Source organism: Typopeltis vanoorti, chromosome 3, assembly GCF_054136105.1.
Source record: "Typopeltis vanoorti isolate ZY-2024b chromosome 3, IOZ_Tvanoo_1.0, whole genome shotgun sequence".
In the NCBI taxonomy this organism is placed as follows: domain Eukaryota; kingdom Metazoa; phylum Arthropoda; class Arachnida; order Uropygi; family Thelyphonidae; genus Typopeltis; species Typopeltis vanoorti.
Window position 1 is genome coordinate 159,461,315 of NC_143551.1, and position 23,482 is coordinate 159,484,796.

A 23,482-nucleotide genomic window follows, 5' to 3' on the forward strand; every position below is an offset into this window, starting at 1 on the left:
CACTCGTTAACCTTCTGGCCTGTGCTTTATACCGTTCGTGTGCCTGCAGGTCATTTTTCTCTTTAAATTCCCTCCACAGTTGTTGGGTTTTTTTTTTGCAGCTTAAGCTTAATGGTGTTATTCATCCATTTAACCCTATTTGTTTTACTGTTCGGACTCTAGGTATACAATCAGCCATAACCTCCTGTAAATGCTCCTTGACCACTTCCCATGCTCTATTGACATCCAGCCCTTGCAGTTTTACATGTCATGGCACTGATCCAAGCAATCTCCTAAGCTTATCATACTTGCCAGCACGGTAATTCTACATAAACCCTGTCTTAATCGAAAAATCCACACCTTTAGCCACCTCCCAGGTCAAGACCTTATGATCACTCTCACGAATAGGTGGCAACATGGTCATATTCATTACAGTCAGATTCACAGATGCTATTACTAGGTCAAGCACTCTCAAACCCCTAGTATTTTCACTTACATGCTGTCTCAGATAGTTATCCCTTAATAATTGAATAAAATCCATTTCCTTCCTCACATGTGTCCTCTCCTCCTTCCAATCAATGTTACCATAGTTAATATCCCCCATAATAATTACCCTCCTTCCACTCATTTCATCAATTTGTTTATGCATATTATCTCCACCATCTATTCCATCACCTGGTCTATAGCAGCACCCAATTATATATTTTGTTCTGCCAGTCTCAATCTCACACCAAATAGCCTCAAATGAGCTCTTTTCACTGTCCTGCAATACAACTTCAATTCTCCTTGACTGCAGTTCATCAGCTATCATCAATAATACTCCTCCCCCATTTTATTCTCTCTGTCCTTCCTAAACACACTATAACCTACACATTCTATCCCACTAACTATATCATCTTCCGTCAGCCATGTTTCACTAATGCCAATAACCTGTGACCAGGAAGAGCCAATCAAGGCCAAAAATTCTTCCTTCTTGTTACTAATACTCCTGGCATTAGTATACATGAAATGCAGAGGTCCCTTTGTCCCACCCCTATCTTGATGCGTTATTCTAACTATCCTATTCCGATTTCTTGTCCTTAGTACTGTGTAAAATAATGTGTAAAAATATTTAGCTTTTTTAATTATTATATGATGATACAAGGCATATTTCCTCTTTATAATACTTATTACAATAGATAATTGGGGGTACATGCTATTTATTTTTTCTATCTTGGGGGTACGCGATCAAAAAAGTTTGGAGACCACTGTTCTAAAACAATTAATAAAATATAAATGACTTGGAGAGAGAAGGCCAGGTAGACCTCAAAAGAAGAACTTACTGAAACAGACCAATGTGGTCTATATCTGTAATTAGCATTATGATGATGATTAACTTATAAGGGCTTTTCATTGGAGGTGAATTATCAGGTTTAATATGGAGCTCATATAGTGATGATAGGGTTTTTCACCGGAAAATTGAGGTTTGAATAGCTGCTAAGCAGTCACACTAGCTGGACGGCACACACACACATGGTTAACAGACATAATGTTGTTTCCTTGACTGTGATTGTAGACAAATGGAGCTCCTTATATTCCAAAGATTGCTGTGCAAAAACCATTTGGAATCAGTTTCAGGATTAAATTTAACAAGAGAGTTAGTTTCTAAAAAACACCATTGCTTCTAAAAATTTAAGAAACAGTGTTTTATTTACTCTTTTTAATAATTTTTGATTGAACTAGGGTATGTAAAAATCATCAAATGAAATATTTTCCAAACTTAGATATTACCATGCAGGACTATTTCAGATTAAATGGGTAAACATAAAATATTTAAAAATTTATGTATTTATTGGTTGCTGTAATTAAATAGCAAATTGTACATTCATACTTTTAAATTTCTTTTAGATAACAGTGGTTAAGAGTTAACAGGACTGATTTATTTCTTTATTCATTCATAAAGTCATTCATATTTTAAATGTTATTTAATTTGGTATTGTTCAACATTTGTAGGTTTTTAAGAGATTGAAACTTTTTGCAGGCCAAAATATGCACCTGCTGAGAGTAGTGAAGAAGAAAGTGAAGATGAATTCCCATTTGAACGTCGTCAGCAGGCACAAGCTACTGAGCCTTATCCTGTTAATGTTGAAGCAGAAAAGTTAGATCCTAGATTACGTCGGTTACAAAAGCGGGAGCATGAATACGATGAAGAGGATAGGTGAATTTTTAATTTTTTAGAATTTTTTTTTTTTTTCAGTTTTTCAGTGTATATTTTGATAAATGTTTTATTTTATAGTATTGAAGGTAGTTTTTATCCTGATGAACACAATGTTCTTCATTTTCTGTGGAATATAGACTAATGTACTGAAGAATATATATATATATATATAGTAATAGTTTCATTTGATTATGTCAAAGATGGATGTGATATATGCCTCTGTGACAGTAATAATTTTTTTTTTTTTTTTGCTAGTCACATCATCAGTTCCTGATATGCACCATCAAAAGGTTGCATGGGATATTATGATAATAGTATTATATAATTCAGTTTAAATTTCTTATCAATAGTTTTCTTCCATATTAATCTGTCATTTGTCAGGTTTCTAATATTCTTACATTTTAGACTTTTAAGGCTGTTAACTGCCTCAATCTGCATATATTTTGGTCATCTTTTTCCTGTCGTTCTTGGCATTAACCACCTATTCTACTATTCTTAACTTTTCTAGGTTAATAATCTAATTTAAGGCTAATCTAAGGTAATGATCATACTACCTTAGATTATCTATGGTTGTCGATTCCTGAATATTAACAATATCAAGTTTCTTTCGGATACTTTCATTTTTTATATGATTCCTTTTTTCTCAAAACTCTCATATCTGTTATCTCTAGTCTCTGTTTAACTGTTTTATTCTAGTACAAACTGTAATCTCTCTCTCTCTCTCTCTCTGAACCATAAGTTAAATTAGTCTGAACATTCTTATATACTGCTTGTTTATTGTTTTTGCTAATTTCTCTCATATTTTAAATAAATTTATACAACTGACTCCTCACCATACCAGATTTCTTACTGTTTTCTCTTTCCATATTTAATTTGCCATCTTAACTGCAAATTGTGCTTTTATAGTTGAAGTATTTTACATGTTGTATAGGCTACCCAGTTGATGTTTCCCATGTTCTTATTGTCATATATATTTTTTTATTGCTGCTGATTTTTAATTCCAAATTTGTTACGCTATATTCAGTTCAGGAGTCCTATAGAGTTGTATTGGATTTATTTAGCAGTATAATGCCATGTGCATAAAGAGCTGAATCTAGTATCTCTGCCATATACCTACGTAATAATAATGGCATATAAGTCCTTGTCTTGCCCTTGATTTTATAGCAGTCTTCCTGTGCCTCCTTGAATTCCAACTGCTGAATTACAACTTAGACTCCATATATTGGTTTTCTTCCTTTTAACCAGATAATTGTAAGTTTGAATAGTTTTACCTTTGGCACCTTATCATATGCCTTTCCATATCTGCATGATTTTAATACAGTGCCTTGTTATATTCCCACTGTGATTTTGCAACAGTCATAAAGTAAAAATCTGATGATAGCGCATCTTTTCCTGAACCCAGCTTGTTCTTCCTGAAGTTTCTTATCTACAATTTTTCTTAATATGTTCTTAGATATATTTGTATAAATTTTATCTTGAAAACTCAGTAGGGAAATTCTTTTGTAATTTTCACATTCAGTTTTATTCCTCTTTTTGTTGATGGATATCATTAAAGCTGTACTCCAGTCATCTGGAATTCAATCTTCTGACCATGCCTTCTGAATTATGCAGTGTAACTAGTGTGAGACCATTTTGACTAGTGACTGGTGTGAGACCATTTTTCAACTTAACCCACCAGTGGTACTAATTCTGATGTATTACATAGGCTAATAGCCTTTTGTGGTTAGGATTCAAAAAAAAAAAGGAAATAAAAAAGCTGTTTTATTTGAATTCCTTGAATAGTTTCCTATTCTCTCACTCTCATTTAACATTCTTTCAAAGTAATTACTCCAGACATCCAGAAAATCTTTAGTTTTTTTGTGCCATCTCTGATTCCTTTTAGTGTTTTATTTTCTCCATTTATTAGTCAAACATTTTGCCACTATGATATCTGCTGTTTTCCTACCAGTCTTCCAGTGGTCATTTAGCTACTTTTATACCTTTGTTTTATATAATAAACAACAAATTACATGTTAACCACTGTAATTAACTTTAATGAAAGTACAGATATTTCATACTGAAAATAACAGTACATCATCAGTGTGTCAAATAAGCAAACAAAGAGCAGGAATACACAATCGGTTTACCAATTAAAAATGGTTGCTGTGAGCTAGAAATGAATATATTAATAAATATTATTAAAACTATTTTTGATGTTTACATAAAATGAGAATCTCCCAAACTTTTGGAAGAGAGAGACAATCATTCCAATTCAGGTTAGACCAATGTAAAACAGCTTCGTGAAACCCTGTTGTTTTATATTCAGTTTTCTCCATATTTTCTCAGGGTGCTTGCTGATTTACTTTCCAGAAATTCTCGATACTTTTTTTTTTGTTTTTGTTGAAGTGTCATCTCTTTAAATTCTTGAGTTCACCATAAAGTTCAAATTTTTTTCCCTTGCAAATACATTCATCACATGCTTCCTTAGCTAACTCAATGTTTTCTCCAGATTTTGCTGCTCCATCTCAAAGGTTTGGTTCTAGTTATCAAACTCTTTCATTTTTTTTCTTGAATAATATTTGATATTTGAGTGAACAATTCATCCCTGAAAGCTGTTTTACTTTGATTCTTTTTAAAACTTCTGTACATATTTTTATTTTCAATATGGTATTTATTTTTATCCTGTTCAGAACCAAATAACATCATTCAACTACTGTAAAGAATAGGGAGGCAGTAAGTCAGTAGTCAATTGCTTGTCACTACTTAAGGAATGTCCATAACAAGCATTTAAATTTTGAATTAAAGAAAAAAAAAATGCAACAGTGTTTTAGTAGATTGAGTTTGTGAAGAAGCAGGAATCTCTATATTACAAAATCATAGAGGAAGCAAAATCAAAAGATTTTGCTTCCTCTCAGTTTAGAAAGAGGGAAAAAAAAAAGCATTTTTTCCCTCTAAATCTTTACTTGAAATTTAACTTTATAGAAAAGTCATTTTGCATAGTTTTAATGCTCAAACTCCATATTTGAGCATTATGCTTTAAACTGGTTTATGTTTTTCAGGACACTGATCCAGCAGCTAGAGAGGTATTGAGGTGTATCTGATAAGATTATTTTAACTGCTTTTCACAGATTTCTGATTCATGTCAGTAGTCCTAAGTCAGTGGTTCTTGGAAAGAAGTTGCTTATAGAGTTTGATTTTCCTTAGGAAAAGGTGCATGTCTGATATGTGCTTTGGGATGGTCAGTCTGCTTATATTCTCTCAACATATGTCATTCTCCTGAGAAAATTATGTTTATTGTTCTCTAGTCAGTTCGGATTACAATCTCTTCTGATGTCTTCTCTTGTGTGGCACTATTACATATCAAGTTCATGTTACCTGATATTATAATTCCAAATGAAATGATTATTATGATTTATCTTCATTTCCTTAATTACATTGTTGATTTCAATCTTTTGACGTAAATATTTGCATTGATTGTATCACTAAAACTTCTTAATAGGTTGGACATTTCTATTTCCCATTCTACTTTGAATTTCATCATCTCTGAGCTTTGGTTATCTGAACTCTAAACAAGAATCAAGCACTGTGTAACTATCTTTCTTTGAAGTCTTTCTTTCTTTATTTATTTTTTTTTTTTTGCATGTGTGCTCTCTCTCTCTTCCTCTCTCTAGGACTTGCAGTTATTGCAAATATTGTCAGTTCTCTGAAAACTGATTTTGAAGTCAAATGCAGTAACAAATTTTTTAACCATAATCCACTTGCAGTCCTGTCCCTCATTACTTGCAGTGTGGTTGGCTGTAAATTATGTCCTGCCATGCTTTTGCTACTTTTAAAGCTATTAAGTTCTTTGTCATTACCCACAAAAATAGCCAATTTTCTGCCTTTTTTTTTTTTTTTTCATCTGATGAACTAAATAAATGGCTTTCTATATTCATATATCTTTTTATATTCATTTAATTTAATTTTTCTTGAGAAAGAGATAAAAAAAAAAAAGAAGGGAAAAAAATCCTGACCAGATGGATACCAAGGACTTCTGCTTCTGGTAGAAGTTGATCTTATTGTTGAAGATTTCTACTGATGAATAGTGTTCTAGATACAGTTAATGAAGGAGAAACTGTGTTTGCAGATGATGTGATGTCTGAACACATTCAGAACTACAGAAGAAGCCAGATAAATATAACAGTGTGACACAGAATGAGTTACTTATTAATAGCAGGAGGAGTGAGAACATGATTAATGTTAATGGTTAAAACTCAGTGGGCAAGATATAAAGAATAGTGAAAATTTTAAATATCTGGGAAGTCTATCTTCTAGTGATGAAAGTTTAGACCAGGAGATAATAAGGAGGATTTCATTGGGCCTGACTTATTTGCAGTGATAGTCCAAGCAGTGCATAGTTATAATGACAGTGTATTTTTGTTTGCTATTTTTCTACTCTTTTAGTTCTTTCAGCATGGTTTGTTTATCCAATACATCTTGTCTGTTTGACACAAAAACATTACTACTCTAGCTGGATAGATTTTGATCCAAACCGATACGAGGGACTTGCAGAAAGTAAGTTCCGATGGGCTGTCAGAGAAACAAAAAAAACTTTATTGGAAATTAAAGTAGACATCCTTCACTACTTTTCTAAATAATTTCTGCCATTGTTCAGGCTATTTTTCTACTCTTTTAGTTCTTTCAGAATGGTTTGTTTATTCAATACATCTTGTCTGTTTGGACACACAAAACATTACTATCATAATGGTCCACCAAGAGTTGTATACCTTCGTCGTAGAAGGTTGCTGCCTGTGACACAGACCATGTTTTGACTGCTTCTTTGACCTCGTCGTCATCTTGAAACCACCAGCCACCAAGGAAAGATTTCAGATGTTTGAACAGGTGAAAGTCGCTTGGCATGAAGTCAGGACTCTATTGGGGATGATGGAATTGTTCCCAGCTGAAGGTGGCGAGAAGTCGTTGTGTTACGCCGGCCGTGTGTGGGCTGACGTTATCATGAATCAAAACAATGCCCTTGGTAAGCATGCCATGTCGTTTATTCTGGATCGCACGATGCAGTTTCTTAAGGGTTTGGCAGTACATACTCACATTGATTGTAGAGCCTTGACCCAAGAAGTCTACCAGCAAAATTCCTTATCTGTCCCAAAACACAGTTCACATGATTTTTTGAGTGAAAACCGTTGTCTTCAGTTTCGTCTTGACTGGTGATGAGGTGTGCCTCCACTCCATGGACTGTTGTTTGGATTCAGGGGTTGCATGCAACACCCAAGTCTTGTCCTCAGTGGCAAGTCTGCTCAGGAAAGTATCGATTTTACATGCAGCAGGCAATTTGATTTTCTTAGACATTATAAACACACACCAAGAAGCATACACACTGCAAGAATTTCTGAAAATGGCACCAACATCTTGCTAACGAATCAACAAACTCAGCAAGCATGCACACCATTGCTATCGCAGCATTGCAGTAAAAATATTTAAAAACAGAACTTACTTTCTGGACACTGTTTCAGTTTTTTTGCATTAAATGTTAATTTCAATGGAGACTGAATTGATTAATTAATAGGAAAGTACTAGCATTGTTTATAGCCTGTTATAAATAGGCTGGGTGGCATTATACAAATTTAAACTTCCTAATGTTAGAATGCTTAGAATTGTGTACCATAAACCTTCCTAACAATTCTAGATACTATTCAGAAGAGGAGAGTCTTACACTAAATCATACAACACATGTGTTTGGTACTTGTGCATGGTGGTGCATTTGGTGCATATGCTTGGTTCAGAAGCCAAAGGCAATCATTCAGCTAAGGGAATAAGGCATAGAAGTCATGGAGACTACTTGGCAGATGACTTGGTTGGGAATGTCTATATGGGTGTTGCTCATTGGAAGAAGAGGTAAACACAAAGTGTGATTTGAATCTCTCTTAGATAATTTAATCTTCATGGTATACTTGGAAGATTATGGAAGAGGTCCAGAGTGTTTGGGTTTATCTTGTACTTTGTGTAAGGTCATTGGTGATGGCCTGTTGGTCTGTGTTATTTGAGAAGGAAAGCCAGTTGGTATTGTAAATGTCAAAATCTCTGAGGAAGATAACCTCACTGTTAGGAAAGTTGGACTGAAAGATATGTTTAAGGAGAAGAAGTCAGAAAGATCAGAGTGGTTGTCTTTTTTCTTCCAGTTGGCGAAGTCGACATCCTTGTTTTCATTGGCTGAAGGGAAGAGCTGACTGCATTTGCATATGGGAAGTGCCTTTGAAATTGTTCACAGCTGCCATTAATTTTGATGTACTCGCTGGTGTGTCACAAGTTACTTTCGCCAGTCGCAAAAAGTTCATTCTGATGTACTCGCTGGTGTGTTACAAGTTACTTTCGCCAGTTGCAAAAAGTTCATTCTATCACCTCTTCTGTTCGTGGGACCCCGAAGCATTGGCATCTGATGACTTTTCTGAGGTCTAAACCACATTTTTCGATTAGTTAGGTGATGTCATCTTTCAGCATTTCATCACTTTCTGTGTGAAAGTTTACGATATTGCACTGTATTTTTTGTTCAGCCTCATTCGACTTTTGCACCATTGACACAATGAGGCTTGTGTTTTTTGTTGAGGCACTGATCATGTGCCTCACCATCCCACATTTTATTTTGTGGGAGAGAGTTTTATTGATAGGAATTTGGTGTTCCAGGCTTTCAATGTTTTTCTAAATCCAAGGCTATTTTACTGAAGGGAGGCACAGTAGATAGAAAATCTCACAAGCCTGAAAGGCTGGTTCAGGTTTGTGAGAAGTTTGTATGGCAAGCTATCAATTTTTATGCAGAACATGCAACTAATGGCAACAACAACAACAAAAAAAAAAATGCCTTCCTTTATTTGCCATATCTTCCTCTCCAATGGTACATTGCCAAAAATATTAACAAAATAGTTGTTCCTTCAGTCTTGCATCCCTCTCAACATACAGATTACAGTAATGCTGTTACTCTTCCCTATATCCAGGGCACCTCATAAAAGATTGCCAGAACTTAAGAAGTATAATATCCCTGTACTGCTTTCAAACCTCATTTGAAGCTGGCTTCTCCCCCCCCCTTTTTTTTTTTTTTTTTTTTCTGTTCCCAGCATTTACAAGGTTCCTTGTTCTTGCAGCTTATTATGTTATGGTGAGAATAGGAGTTTTGACGAACACAAGAAATACATCTGCCCCCATAATTCAGTCAGATCCAGCTGACCATGCCATTTAATACCTTGCACAGAATCAAATGGATAAAAAATTACTATGCTTCATCTCAGCAAATGCAAACATGAAAGACTTTTTTTTTCTCCAGAATCAATTGCAGATTTAAAAAAGCAATGTAATCTAAATAAATATGGTTGCATTAAACTTCCCAAGATTTGGGTAACATTAATTCTTAGGCCTCCCATCCAACAACTAAGATTAGCCAACAGCACCCATAGAGGATGCCCCTCATAGGACTTGAGACTTCTAGTCTAACTTCTTCCACTTATTTTTTTTATTTTTATTTTTTTTTGTGTGTGTGTTTGACAAATTATGTAAAACCTTACTTGCCATGAAAACAGTTTACTTTCCCAAGATCCTCCCATTTATTTAATATGTTCCATTAAGTCAGTAAACATCCATTATATCATTAATGGTGATGCATCTGTGTTTTGTTAAAAAGATTTCATTTAGAAAGTTAATTTCTTTTATTTACTGGACTTTTCCAGTCTGCTGCCTCTCTCTCCTACTTGCAAAATCTATTTGCCAGTGTTGAGTGTATTTGTCAAGCACTGATTATTGCAATTTTAATATTGTATCCCTGATGATGTCTTTGTGACAGAAACAAAATATAGATACTATTAAACCTGTGTTTAATCATTTCTATGTGTTCTATTCCTTCTATTAAACCTAACTATGAATGCTTGCTGAAACAGTATTGTAAAAATTATTTGCGAATGCTATTTGAAAGAGCAAACACAATATATAGAACACATATGAGTTCAGTATCTTCAACATGGTTCTTGGTATCATAGTATATATGTAGAGAATGAATAGAGTTAACCATTGGATTGCTGCATTTTTATATACTGCTCCTATACATTAGAGGTCAAGGGACCTGTAGGCACATCAGTGCCATGTGTGGGGTGGAGTGAGGACTGAGATAGGTTTTTTTTTTTTTTTTTTGAATAGGTATAGGTTGTAGTTGTTTGGGAATATTTCTTGAAGAAGGCTGTTCCAGAGGACAGGTGAATGGAATAAAAGAGGATGAATAGAAGCAGGTTTGGTGTATTTGCACTTGCACAGTAAAGGGATGCTGCGCAGCTGCAGCTCTTGTATGGATGGATTGTGGATGGATCGATTTGGGATTTGTATATAGTGAAGAGTTGGTTGAGTGTAAAACAGGCTCTTGAATGAAAGAGAATGCAAACTTTCTTGGATGCTAAGGAGATGGTTGATATGATGTGTTCATGCCAGGAAAGACCGGAAGTAAATGTTACTCCAAGAAAAGAGATCTGATCTTGTCTGGTGATTTTTATATTACTGAGGGTAAAGGTAGGTGGGCTGGGATCTCTTTTGCACGAGAAAAAATGGGACTGTGTTTTGGCAGCATTGAACATAACAAGGTTGTCCTCACCTCATTGGAGAATAGTATGCAGATCAATGTTTAAGGCACTAGTTCATCAAATGAGTAGGAAGAGAGGAGAGTACAATCAACTGCAAAGCTGTGGATTAGTAGTTATTGGGAGTAAGTCATTTATGTACAGGAAAAAGAGAGCAGGTGATTGGACAGAGCTTTGAGGCTATGTCCATCATTAGTGTTGTCGTTCTAGCATTGTGGTGAAGCTCAAAGAGAGTGGGCCATCTACCATGATTTGTAGAGAATGACCACAGAGATAGCTGGCTATCCAATTATAGTAGGTTGTATGGAGACTGAAGGATGGCAATTTGTTTAGTAGGCCTCAATGCCACACAAATGGTCGAAAGTTTTGGAAATGTCATGGGCAACAGCTCAAGTTTTTTCGAAACTTTCCATGGCACGTGTCCAGTGGCGGGTGATGTAAGGTAACAAGATCAACTGTATCTTGAATGGTGAAATTTGTACTGGTGGTTCCTGATTAATTTGCAGGCATCTAAGTAGTGAAGAAGTTTCGGAGAGGACAGAGGTGATGACAGTTGGTCAGAGCGACTAGAAGAATGCATTGAATGCATAATTCTAATAGTAAAATGCTTCCATGTATAAGGAACATAATACCATAGCATGATTTTTCCTGGCATGGTCTTGGCTTTCTCATTCTGTTAGAGTGGGTTATTATGTGACATCAATCTGCTATATCTCTTTCAGTTGGCACTCATCCCACAATGAATTTACATTTGAGAGATACTTCTGACACCATTTTTTACTTCCCACAATGCAACACGAGTTTGTGGCCTCCTTGAAGAAAACTATCTTCAAGCAAAGATCCTGCTCTTCGTTGCTTTCATGCTGTGCTATCTGTACAGATCTAACATCCTGTAAGTAACATCACTGTGGTATTTCCATTATTCATTTCACTATCTATAATTTTAGACATTATTTTAGGATGGTTACTGTTTCACTGAATAATTTTTCATATCAGTTTAACTGATTTGAAAAATATTTTGCTACAGAATTGAACGTCATCGACATATTCATGAGCCTGAAGTGTTAGCTAGAGGGGAGGAAGAGGAAGGTGAGGAAATAGAAGTGGAACATGTAAGGCCATGGAGAGGAGAAGAAGAAGAAAGCAGTGATGAAGAGGAGCTGGAAGAAGAGGTAAGAAATTGTAGTTTTACTTCCATCAAAGCTTATCTGATAAATGTTGAATTCAGAAAATAAAGTAATTTTATATCATGCACTTTGAATTAATCAGATTGTAGAAAACTTAAGAAGGCTTGTGGAAATGTTTGCATCCATAGCACTAGGCTACCCAAAGAAAGAAAGAGTGTTCTAAGTTTGATTCTTGTTGCTTACTAGAGGAACTTTTTCCTAAGCATTTCTTTTACTTAGTTGATCTCTGGCAAGTAGGATTGTTTCCTCCATTAAACTTGAGTTTATAATATCATAACTCAAGAAAATCAGTCATAGAATCGATACTATTTCAGATGACAGCAAGTTTATGCTACACTTCTTGCACCAGATACTGTTTAAAATCATTGATAGTTTGTGCCAGCCATCTCTGATTAGTTATAGCTAGATATTGACTGCCCCTCACTGTCCAAAAGTTAGATAGGGCTAAAACAGCCACAGCTATCTTTTTGGGGAATGAAAGGCAATGGTGGAAAACATAAATTTTTTAGATAGTAATGATTAGCAGTATTGCAAAAAGAATCAGTATCAGATTATCACAGAATGGAGTCCAAAGACTCATCGCTTGAGACCCAAACTATCCACACAATCTATCATGCTTCTCCTTTTGAACTCATTAACAGATAAAGCACTCACAATTGACATTCTTCTCATTCACAATTCTCCAAGCAAAAAATCTAGTCCTCACATCCCTATTAACCACACCTTTATTCAACCTCCAGGGATGACCTTTTGTTTTGGTCCCTCCAGCAAAATGCTGAAACATTTCCCCTGCATCTATCCTATAAAACCCTTGAAGCAACTTAAATGTTTCTATTATATCCCTTCTTTTTCTCTTATCAACCAACTTCTCCAATCCACACACCCTCAGCCTGCCTTCATAGGGAACATTCCACAGACCACTCACATCTTGGTCACGCACCTCTGAATCTTCTCCACCACTTCCTCATCCCAGGAGACTAGACTTGAGCACAGTAATCCAGATGTGTATGTAGCAAGGCCTTATAAAGAGGAATAACAACCTTCTTATCTCTCTCTACTTGTTAATGTGTTCTTCAATACCCAAGTAATCTTATGGGCTACCTTAGCAATGTGTCCTCTAAACTTTAACTCTCTGTCTGCCACCACCACCTCCCTAAATCTCTAGCTTCATCTATTTCCTTGAGTACAGTGCCATTAGTGTGAAACACAGCTTGTAATCTATTTATCCCAAAATTCATAACTTTACATTTCTCCATATTAAACTGACACCATTGTCTTTTACACATATTGATAGCCTATTTAAATCATACAAGCTCACCACATCGCCTTGATTAACTCTTACTCCACCTAATTTTGTATCATCAGCAAACAACTAAACATTTCCTTTCATGTTATTTCCTATATCATTTATGTACAAATTAACCTTCTCTCTCTGTACAAATTAATTACAGATGTTATTACACCCATTGCGTTTTCAGTGCAAAATGTAAAGAAAAAAAATTTGGCTGCGTAAGTATTTGTGAAATTATTGATTTTTAAGAAGATAGGTATAAAAAAATTAAATTTAATTTAAAATATAAAATTTAAAAAGTTTTGTATAAATAAAAAAATAAATAAATTTAAGACATATCGTCAGAATCGGTGTGAATAATTTCTTCATCATCATGAATTTCGGTTTTCATGCATTTGTCTTTCTCTCAGAGCTCGTCCAGCCGTTCATCCTAATTCTTCCACATTCCAGCATATATTAGAATGCCATTCATAGTATAGATTTCATCAGCATCAGTATCATACCAAATAGGAGGTTGTTTTTATTGCTGTGGATTTCTGGATGCATTGTAATGATTTCTGGTTTTTCTGTTAGTTTCACACACAATCACGTTTATAATTGTTTCAGGTATTATTTCTTTGAAACAGTCCATTGTGGGGTATAGATTTTGAGTTAGTATTGCTCTGGCAGTTCCTTCTCTCTCTCTCGAAATACCTGAAAGTCAGGAACTTTATGTACATCAGGAGAAACATTGGTCCATCTTCTGTTCATTTTTGAGTTTCTATTCGGATTCACAACAATGTTTTCTGGGATATTCTCAGCAGAAGAACCAGCAGTTGAAGCATCCAAAATAGCTATAGATTCTGCTTTTGCTTCTTCTTCTCTTAGTTCTTCATCTAATTGTGGTATATATTCTTCAACATCGTCAAAAGCTGAGAAATCGCCATCAAAAATATTGTTTTCTAATTCACATCTGAATCATCATCATCATTGCTTGACATATCTGATGAATCAACTGACGATACCTTCCTCTAAAAGATCTCTCAACTCAGAACTGGTATGACGTCTTTTTCTTCCTGTCATAATTATCTAAAATATCCACAGAAAAAAAATATTCTATAAAAACTACAACAAAAAAATAAACATATCACAAAACAAACTTAGTAGCAAAAAATGACTAAAAACGAAGTAAAATATACATGCTCAAACAAGAATAACATAGTTGCAAAGCGAATATGGTAGCAAAGCAAAAAATATATTTTTCAGACAACAGGAATGTAAATACAAAACAAACTATGGAAAAATACTAACTCAGCTGCTTACAAAAACCGTTTTTTGTATGGAGAATATTGGGATGCATATTGTACCCCTGTACATGGTTAAGCGCTCAGGTGCCTTTGAAGCCTTACTATTACATTCAAATTCACTGATTTCAATGAATTTTTTTTCAAATTGTGTGTGTGAAATATATCACAGATAGCATTCCTAAGAAAACTTTGGAAATTTTCCATTCAGCAACTTTTTATTTACGTTTTTATTAGCCTGGGGTGTTTTGCATCCCTGTACACAGAGAAGTTAAAAAGCAATCGTCCTTGCAGCACACCACTAGTCACCTGTTTTCACCTCAATTCTGCTTCTCCATATATCACTCCTTGATGTCTGTCTAGCAGCCACCTCTTATCCACTTAATCAGTATTATATCCATCTCCATTTGTTCTAATTTGCATAACAGAGCTCCATATGGTATTCTGTCAAATGCCTTTGCAAAATCCAGCAGAATGATCATGTAGCCATTTCGTTTATCCAACTCTGTTGTTACTCTATTATAAAAAGATAGTAAATTACTAAGGCATAACCTACCCTTCACAAAGCCATGCTTCCCCCTCATACAGTATCAGATTTTTATCCGCCCATTCTTGAATTCTCTTTTTCACCAATTTTTCCAGTACTTTTACCGCCATGCCTGAGATACTGATTGGTCTATAATTTGCTACTGCAGTCTTAGAACCTCCATTATGCAAGGGAATTATTTTGCCCTCTTTCCACTCCCTTGGAACTCTACCAGATGCACATGGAAGTAAGAGATGAACAGAACTAATAATTAAATTAAAAAATTGAAAGATGTAAAATTGCTTTTATTATTATTTACAGTGTACAATGAAATAAGCTATCACATTATCCTAGTATGATAGACCATTTCAGTTGAGACATTACTAGTTTATTTCAGTGGTACCTTTGGAATCATTCCAGTTTTTGTTAAATTTCTGATTTGGTAGGATCTCATTCTTCTGTTCTTATAAAGCATTACAAACTGCATCACTCCTTTCTGTATTTTGTCTATTCTTTGAATATTTTACCTGACATTTTTGCTTCAGATATGTTTGTCTAGTCTGTATTCTCCCATTTTGTTTAAATTTTTGTGTAATAACTCTCAAAGGGCATGTCAATCGCTGTGGAAATCTAGAGGCTCCCATTTGAGAATAATGCGCTATTTCTAGTTTGTTTGATTTTCCCTTTCAGTCATTTCAGACTGTAGGTGACTTTGTAGGCATTACCCACAAAGTATTCTTGGTGAGATTTTTTACAGGGTAGTTCACCATTGCTCCCCCCCAATTTTATCAGGCTTGGGACCGGTATATGGCTGAGATGTTTTCATGACTGCAATCCATGTGTGTTCATGGGGCTGCTTTGCCTATTCTGGGGGATGAAAAACCAGAGTTTCCAGGTGAAAAAACCCCCTACCTTTAGTCGACAGAGACCAGATAAAGGTTCCTCGTGTCACTGACGGGAATCGAACTCGGGTCTTTCCGACCAAAGGGTTTCGTCTATACTGATTGAGCTACGGAGGCTCTTATTTCTAGATTGCTTGCAGAAATTGGCAATGCATCAAGAGACTTCTTGATAGATATCAAATAATCCTGCTGCCAGTTAGTGTTTGAAGGAAGTGCAAACATAGTGGTATGTGAAGGAGAACATTGTCAAGACCATGTAATGGTCAGGAGATTAGGTATGCTGTCTGGAAGTCAGGTTCACATTTTTTTTACTGTCATTTTCTCATTCACCAACCATGAAAGGCATCACTGTGGATCAGAAAACAAAATGCAAAAAGCATCAACAGAAATACACAAAACAACATAAAACTAACAAAATATTGCCAATCATGCCTTCTGGATCTTTAAGGTGATTGGGTACTAATTTGGCTATTTACACTTTTTCCTCTAACATCTCTATCCTTCACTGTTTACTGTAAACCCACACACACATAGGTTAATACTTATAGGTACTCGTACCATTATCCATTACAAAAACTGGGGAACACCCTCAAAAGAGTTTGCTTTGCATAATTAGTATTCAAAATATTTCTTCAGTTATTAGCAAAATGTTTAAAAAATGGTTATAACAGGCAAACACAGGTTCCCTGGCAAAAATAAAGATTAGGATAAGGCCGTAGCCATTTCTTATATTTAAGGAATGTCAGAAAAAAAAAAAATACTGCAAAAATTCAACAAGAAGGCTACATTCAAACCCCCACAAATCATCCACTATTGTCTTAAATTAAAAAGTGTACTTAGCTCCTCTAAGGATCCACCTTCCTTCTTATGCCAGCCTGAGCACATACAAGATCCAGTGCACATATAGCTGAGATAGCACATAGAATCCCAAAACAAAAAGAATATAAACAACATATTAGATTCCAATCAAGCCTTTCTGATCATTTGCACTTCAAATGTGTCTCAGAATCATTTGGAAAAGTACATCCATTCCTTACATTGCACCAAAAACTGTTAAAAATGCAAATTCAAAGAAGCCTCCAAAATGCCAATCCATTAACTAAATGTCAACAAAAAAGAGTCCCCAAGATTTGGATGGCTATCTGCAACATGCTTAACGTATAGAACAACAACAATTGATACTGAATTAGCAGTCCTAAGGCCATACAGAGAACTTAAGAAATATGACCATCGGAAACTAAACTATCTCCACACTACTGATGTAGTTTCATCGATAAACAATGCACAATATATATTGTATATCATTATTGTCATCAAGTTTCTTGATATGTACCCTCAAGGGCATTCATGCTACTAGATGACAGCATTGCATGAGTAACTTTACATTATTAATCATCTCCTTTCAACAGTTTTCCTCCAAATTAGCATGCTACTTGTCAGCACACCAGTATTTTGTATCTAACATTTTGTTCTTCTAAGGCACTTCTGACTGGATCAACCCACCTAGACCTTGGTCTTCCTCTAGGTATTTTTTCCTTGCCATTTTGGCATCAAATGCCTTTTTTGCTAACCTTTCATCTCTCATTCTGTTTAAATGACCATATCACCTTAGACTAACCCTGCTCACACATTCTTGAATGCAAATTATGTCAAGTTCCTTCCTAATGTTTTATTTTTAATATGATTCTGCCATTGATACCATCTTTTCACTCCCCTAAATTTTCACAGAACTCTTATATCTGTGGTTTCTAATCTATGATCAAGTGCTTTATTTCTTACCCAACTCATAGATCCATAATTTAAAATTGGTTTGAACACTGTCTTGTATACTGCTAGTTTAGTGGTTTGGCTAATTTTTCTCTTATTCCATATAAAGTTTTTCAACTGATTTCCTGCCATACTAGCTTTGCTTATTCTGTTGTCTATTTCCAAATTTAATTTGCCATCTTCACTAAAAACTGTGCCTAAATAGCTGAAATATTCTACTTGTTCTGTAATATCTCCATTCAGAATGCAGATGAAATTTTCTATGCTCCTGCCTGTTTTCATAGTTTTGATCTTTTTATTGCTGATTTTCATACAAATTTGTTACAGCTGTTATTCAATTTAGATAGAGGATCCTGTAGACTTGCACTGGATGTGTTTAAGAATACATCATCATCTGCATAAAGCAGGGAGAGCTAACTTTGATATCTCTAATTCTAATATCAGATTTAATGCCACTTTCTTTCATAATGTGATTCATATAAATGATGAATAAGAGTGTAGATAATGTGCATCCTTGTCTCACACTCAATTTTACATCAAACTGTCTTTCTTATTTCCTTCAATTCTGACTACTGACTTACAACTTAATAGACTATGTATTGCTCTGTATAATGCTTCATTTACCCCATATAATTATAATGTTTTGAAAAGCTTTTCTCTGGGCATCGTGTATGCCTTTTCCAGATCTATAAAACTTAAGTGCAGATTCATTGTCATATTAAAATGATTTCTCATCTTTGTCATAAAGTGAAATCTGGTCCTGACAACCTTTGTTTGGCTTGAATCCAGCTTGATGTTTTTCCAAGTTTTTCTGCCAGAATTTTTTCTAACTTCTTTTCAAGTATGCTTGCATGTGTAGAGAAGTTCTTCTGTAATTCTCACATTCAGCTTTATTCCTTTTTATAGATGGGAATTCTGAGCACTGCTCCAATCACCTGGAATTTGACCTTTTGCAAAACTTTTACACCTCCATATTTAAGTATTTCTGGTTGAATGTGATCTACTCCAGCTGCCTTTCCACATTTCAAGTTTTTCACATCTTCTACCTCAAGTATTGATAAGTACTCCTATTTGCATTTCTCTTGAAAAATTTCTTCCTCTGTTCTGTGACTGATTGTTTCATTTGTCTTTCAAAATAATTACTCCAGAGACATTTAGGATATCCTTATCTTCAGTTTTCATGTCACCTTTATCATCTTTGATTCCTTTTACAGTACTTTTTCCTCAATTTTTAAGCTTTTTCAATAACCTTCAGAACACTTTGCCACCTTCCTGTTATTTATCTTTTATATCAGTCTTCCCATCACTTTTATTTAGCTACTCTTCAACATAGTTCTCTTACATTTTTCTCTGTATTCTTTTAGGGCATCTGTTGACTTATTTACTATGAACTTTCGGTATGCTTTCTTCTTTTCTACATCTTTTGTTCACTATGGTATTTTTATTTTTCTATTCTTGCAGACAACTTCGCCACATGCCTCCCTAGCGGAATCAGTGGGTACTTCGGAGTTTGCCACTGAGACTCCAAGGTTTGGTTCTTGTTTTTAAACTGTTTCATTTTTTCTTCAATAATGTCTGTATAGTTGAGTCTACAGTTTACCTGTAAAAGCTTCTCAATTTTAATTCTTTTTAAAACTTTTTTATGTACTGTATTTTCAATGTGATATTCATTTTTATCCTACTTAAAGCTAAGTGGTGATCATTTCCAGTTTTGAATCTTCTGTACACTCTTGTATACTGAACTAGCATGAAGATATCACTATCAACAATAACAGTCCATATCCTGAGAGTTTTCTTATTTCTTGCGTCTTCTCTACATTGGAATTTATGCACGCGTCTTTATGTTTCAACATGAAATAGACAACTTTGCCACATGCCTCTCTTCATCTTCTTCTTCACTTTGCCACAGTTAGTAATGACTAGTCAGTATCCCGAATGGTCATTACTAACTGCAGAAATCCAGCAGATACTTACCATTATTATTAGCTTTGCTCTTTTCTCCAAATTTTCCCAGAACATTTCTGTATGCTTGTTGGGATTCACTTCTTACTCTGCTGTTTAGATCTCCAACAAGTACCACTTTTCCATTTTCTTTATATCAGCTTCCTGCTCTAATGACTTAAACTCTTCCTCCACTTCTTCTTTAGGAGAACCTTCTGTTGGATCATAGGCACAAATAAGTTTCTTTGTCTATTTTCCCAATTAAGTTTTCCCACATAACTCTACTTGAAAGTTTATCTTCATGTTTGTTGTTGAATGCTATTGTTGCTCTTTCCTTTCCATGATCATTACTGCCTGAATATAACATCCCATACATATTTAGTAAGATCTCACCTGTTTGCGTTTTCTTTTTTTTCAGTAATGCCAATTATGTCCACCTGGTACTTTTCCAATTCTTCTGCAAGCTTAATTTCCTTTCCACAAATACTCCTTATATTGATGGTACAACAACAAACCCGATATTATTGACATCGGGTTTGTTGTTGTTGTTCTTATGCATGTTGTACATTTAGTAATTCCCCCCCCCCCCCCCTCCCAGCTAAAAGTCAGTGGTTGACCAATGCTGTAGTTATACTGTGTTTTGCTGTACTGTATCTTGTTGCAGCTTGTGTCCCAGTGTGTGTGTGTGTGTTCCCAATGATGATTTTGATATAAATGACAAATCATTTTGCTAGTTTTTCTCCATAATTCTACACACTGAATGCTGAATTTTATTGATTTTCAGCAGTGTTTCATTTCTCAAGTAAATTTGCATAAATCTTTCTTGAAACATTAATTAAGGAAATTCCTCTCTAGTTGACATTGTTTTATGTTTCTTTTTTTTTTTTAATTAGTACAATGAAAGCTCTTTTCCAATTACCTGGAATTTGATTTTGTGACCAAATTGTCTGGATTATGCATTATAGCCACTACAAAAGGTTTATGCCATCCATATTTCAGGTTGAATGTCATCTCTAGCTCTCTTTTATATTTCATGTTTCTGATGAAAGGTTAGATAACCTATAGATTATCTAACCCAGGATTTCTCAAACTGTGTTCCGCAAGAAGTTCTGGAATTTGTCATTTTAGTTTTCTAAGCATTTTTCATGAATAAATATTTTACAGTAGAAATATTCTGAGGAACATAATATTCATGAATATGTCGAAAAGCTCAGACCTAGAACACCTAATAACATCTGTGTATTTAATTTTCACACATTGAAACCTTTCAACATTTGGGAAAGGGAATACCGCTGTTTATGACGGGTCATAAAAATTGCCTGCAAGCAGATTATAACAATCTGTGGCATATCCTCTGTTCTCAAAACTGAAGGAAATGACATCTGTGTAGCAAATGTCAGTGACCAAGCGGCATATTTTTAAACAATGAAATATTCATGAATTATCATTAATTTTCACACATCGGAATCTTTCAACAATCGGGAATACCGCCGTTTATGACCAATCATAAAAATTGCCTGCAAGCCGATTACAACAATGGGTCGCGTGTTCTCAAAACTGAACGAAATGACATCTGTGTTGCAAATGTCAGTGACCAATCAGCAAGGAAGTATAAACAAAATTTTTCCACTGAAATTGAAGATCAAGGTAGTCTGTATCCGGTTCTCAAATCTATTAATATTGTGTGCTTGTTCTGAAACCGAGGTGTCGTGATTTTTTTAAAAGTAATAGGAATACAGATTTAAATTCTAATATGAATAAGAGACAAGGCACTTTGTTTAATTTTGGTATTAAGAAATTTCTTATTGAAGGTGTTTATGACAGAACAGATAGTGAGTCATCCACCTCAAGCCTACAAAGATATCCAGGATGTGCAAAAGGAGAGGAAAACTACTAGCACACAGGAGAAAAAGTCTGCATTCACTCATAAGTACTTATAATAATATAAATTTTTGGTGATCAGAATAGGATATGTCAATGAAAATCAGCACAAATTAATTTAATGAAAGTTTAATTGATGTTTAATTAATTATTAATTAATATTTAATTATCAATTATTAATTAATAATACAAACAGTTAAATTACCAATTAATTATTAATTAATACATTACAAAATGCCCAAGGTGTTTCATGAAAATTTCAGGATTTGTGAAGTGTTCAGTCGTAGAAAAGGTTTGAAAAACCCTGATCTATTAGATTGCCATTTATTAGTCGGAGTCTTCTACGCAGACTCACTCTAATAGCCTCTCATTCTTCTCCTGCTTTAATCCACGAATCTGGAAACCAATCTCTTGTTTACTACGAGAGTTTATTTTATATTAGGAACCAAGCATCTTTTCCAAACAGGAATATTTCAATGGTTTTCCATTTTATTCCTACAGAAGAAGACCAAACTTAGCTCCCATATATATACAATTGCAAATATCCTTCTATCCTTGAGTTTACTTCAGAGAGATAATTTGCAGAATGAATAATCCTGCAACAAAATTCGACCTGAATATTTCTAAGACAGCAATCGCTGTTAAAAGAAAGAAGTATCATGTTAAAATGACGAAATTTTCAGATCATTTCAGCACACGAGAAAAAGCTTTATCGCCGCTAGGCTTAAACAAAATTGGGTTTTTAATGAAATTAAAATCTTCCAGTTCGGAATGTCCTCTTTTTGATTGTAAATCAATATTTGTATCATTTTTTTTTAATTAGCCAAAACTAGTCGATAAAATATGGATCAGTTAAGGTGCTCTCAATTCTAACCACAAAGAGGCATCTTGCAAGCTGGTGATTTATTTCTTATTTTAAAATATGTTCTTTAATTCGAAAATTCTTTGAGAATATGAGATTTTGAGTCATTTTTATCGGGAATGAATCTTAATTTTGTTGCGACTACTAGACTTAGCTAAAGACAGAAGGGTCTTATTTCAGAGCTTTTCTTATAAACTCTTTCCTTATTTTTCTTCTAATTCCTTCAAAACTCCTTTCATTCAACCCTAAACATGTATTTTTTTATTTCAAGCGAACTGCAATGATGTCTTTATTGTCCGACTACAGATGCAAGAACCTTGACTGGCAGATTCCCAAGAAGAATCAATTCATATTAAAGGAGAGAAAGGAATAAGGCGATGTATGAATTCCTTACCAACACATGAAATCACGTGCTTTAATACGTAAATTTGCCAACTGTTCTACAAGCAAAATAGATACCACTTTAAAAACTAGAATTTTTATAAAAGAAAAGCTGATTTTCCGACGTATATTAATAATAAATACTCATCATCGATTACCCTATTATCAGAATGGATTCACCTTCCTCTGCCGTGTGCAGAGGTGTCGAGAGGTCTCTCATCTGTGATCGGATAGTACTGTTGGAGGACATTATCCTCCCTCTCTCAAATTCTCAAATATTCAACCTTTCTAATCTTGTAGTAATAATACGGTTAATGACACACTTGAGCATCCTCTCAGAAGGTGATATATTATTGTAGCTATCAAGACAGAATCATCCCTCCAAATCACCCCAAAATGAAGAAAAATGGATGTAAAGACTGTTATTTTACCTCCTACGAGTATGAATATCGACTATATCCTTAATTTCTCCGGAGAGTACAGTGGGACCACTGAATGCAGCTGACATTCGACTAAAATTTTAAAAATATCGGAATATGTCATTCTGTCTCCCTATTCCTAACTAATATTGTCACTTTATTCCCAAATGGAACAGGCAATTGTTCTGCAGTTGAATTCTTCGAGGATAAAAAAATTCTATTTGTCTGCATCAAATATCGATTCATTTCTAGAATCGGGTGGGTGAAAAGTCTTACAAAGA

The 23,482-nt window shown here is 34.7% G+C and overlaps 1 protein-coding gene across 1 annotated transcript in view; it reads left to right on the plus strand.

Annotated features, from left to right (window-relative positions):
- Positions 1–23,482, plus strand: part of LOC150108702 (microfibrillar-associated protein 1-like) — a 92,147-nt gene that overhangs the window by 19,231 nt on the left and 49,434 nt on the right. Inside the window, exons 3-4 of the mRNA XM_090390510.1 lie at positions 2,000–2,176; positions 11,789–11,933. Coding sequence (XP_090246636.1) covers positions 2,000–2,176; positions 11,789–11,933 — 322 coding nt within the window. The remainder of the gene's footprint in view (positions 1–1,999; positions 2,177–11,788; positions 11,934–23,482) is intronic.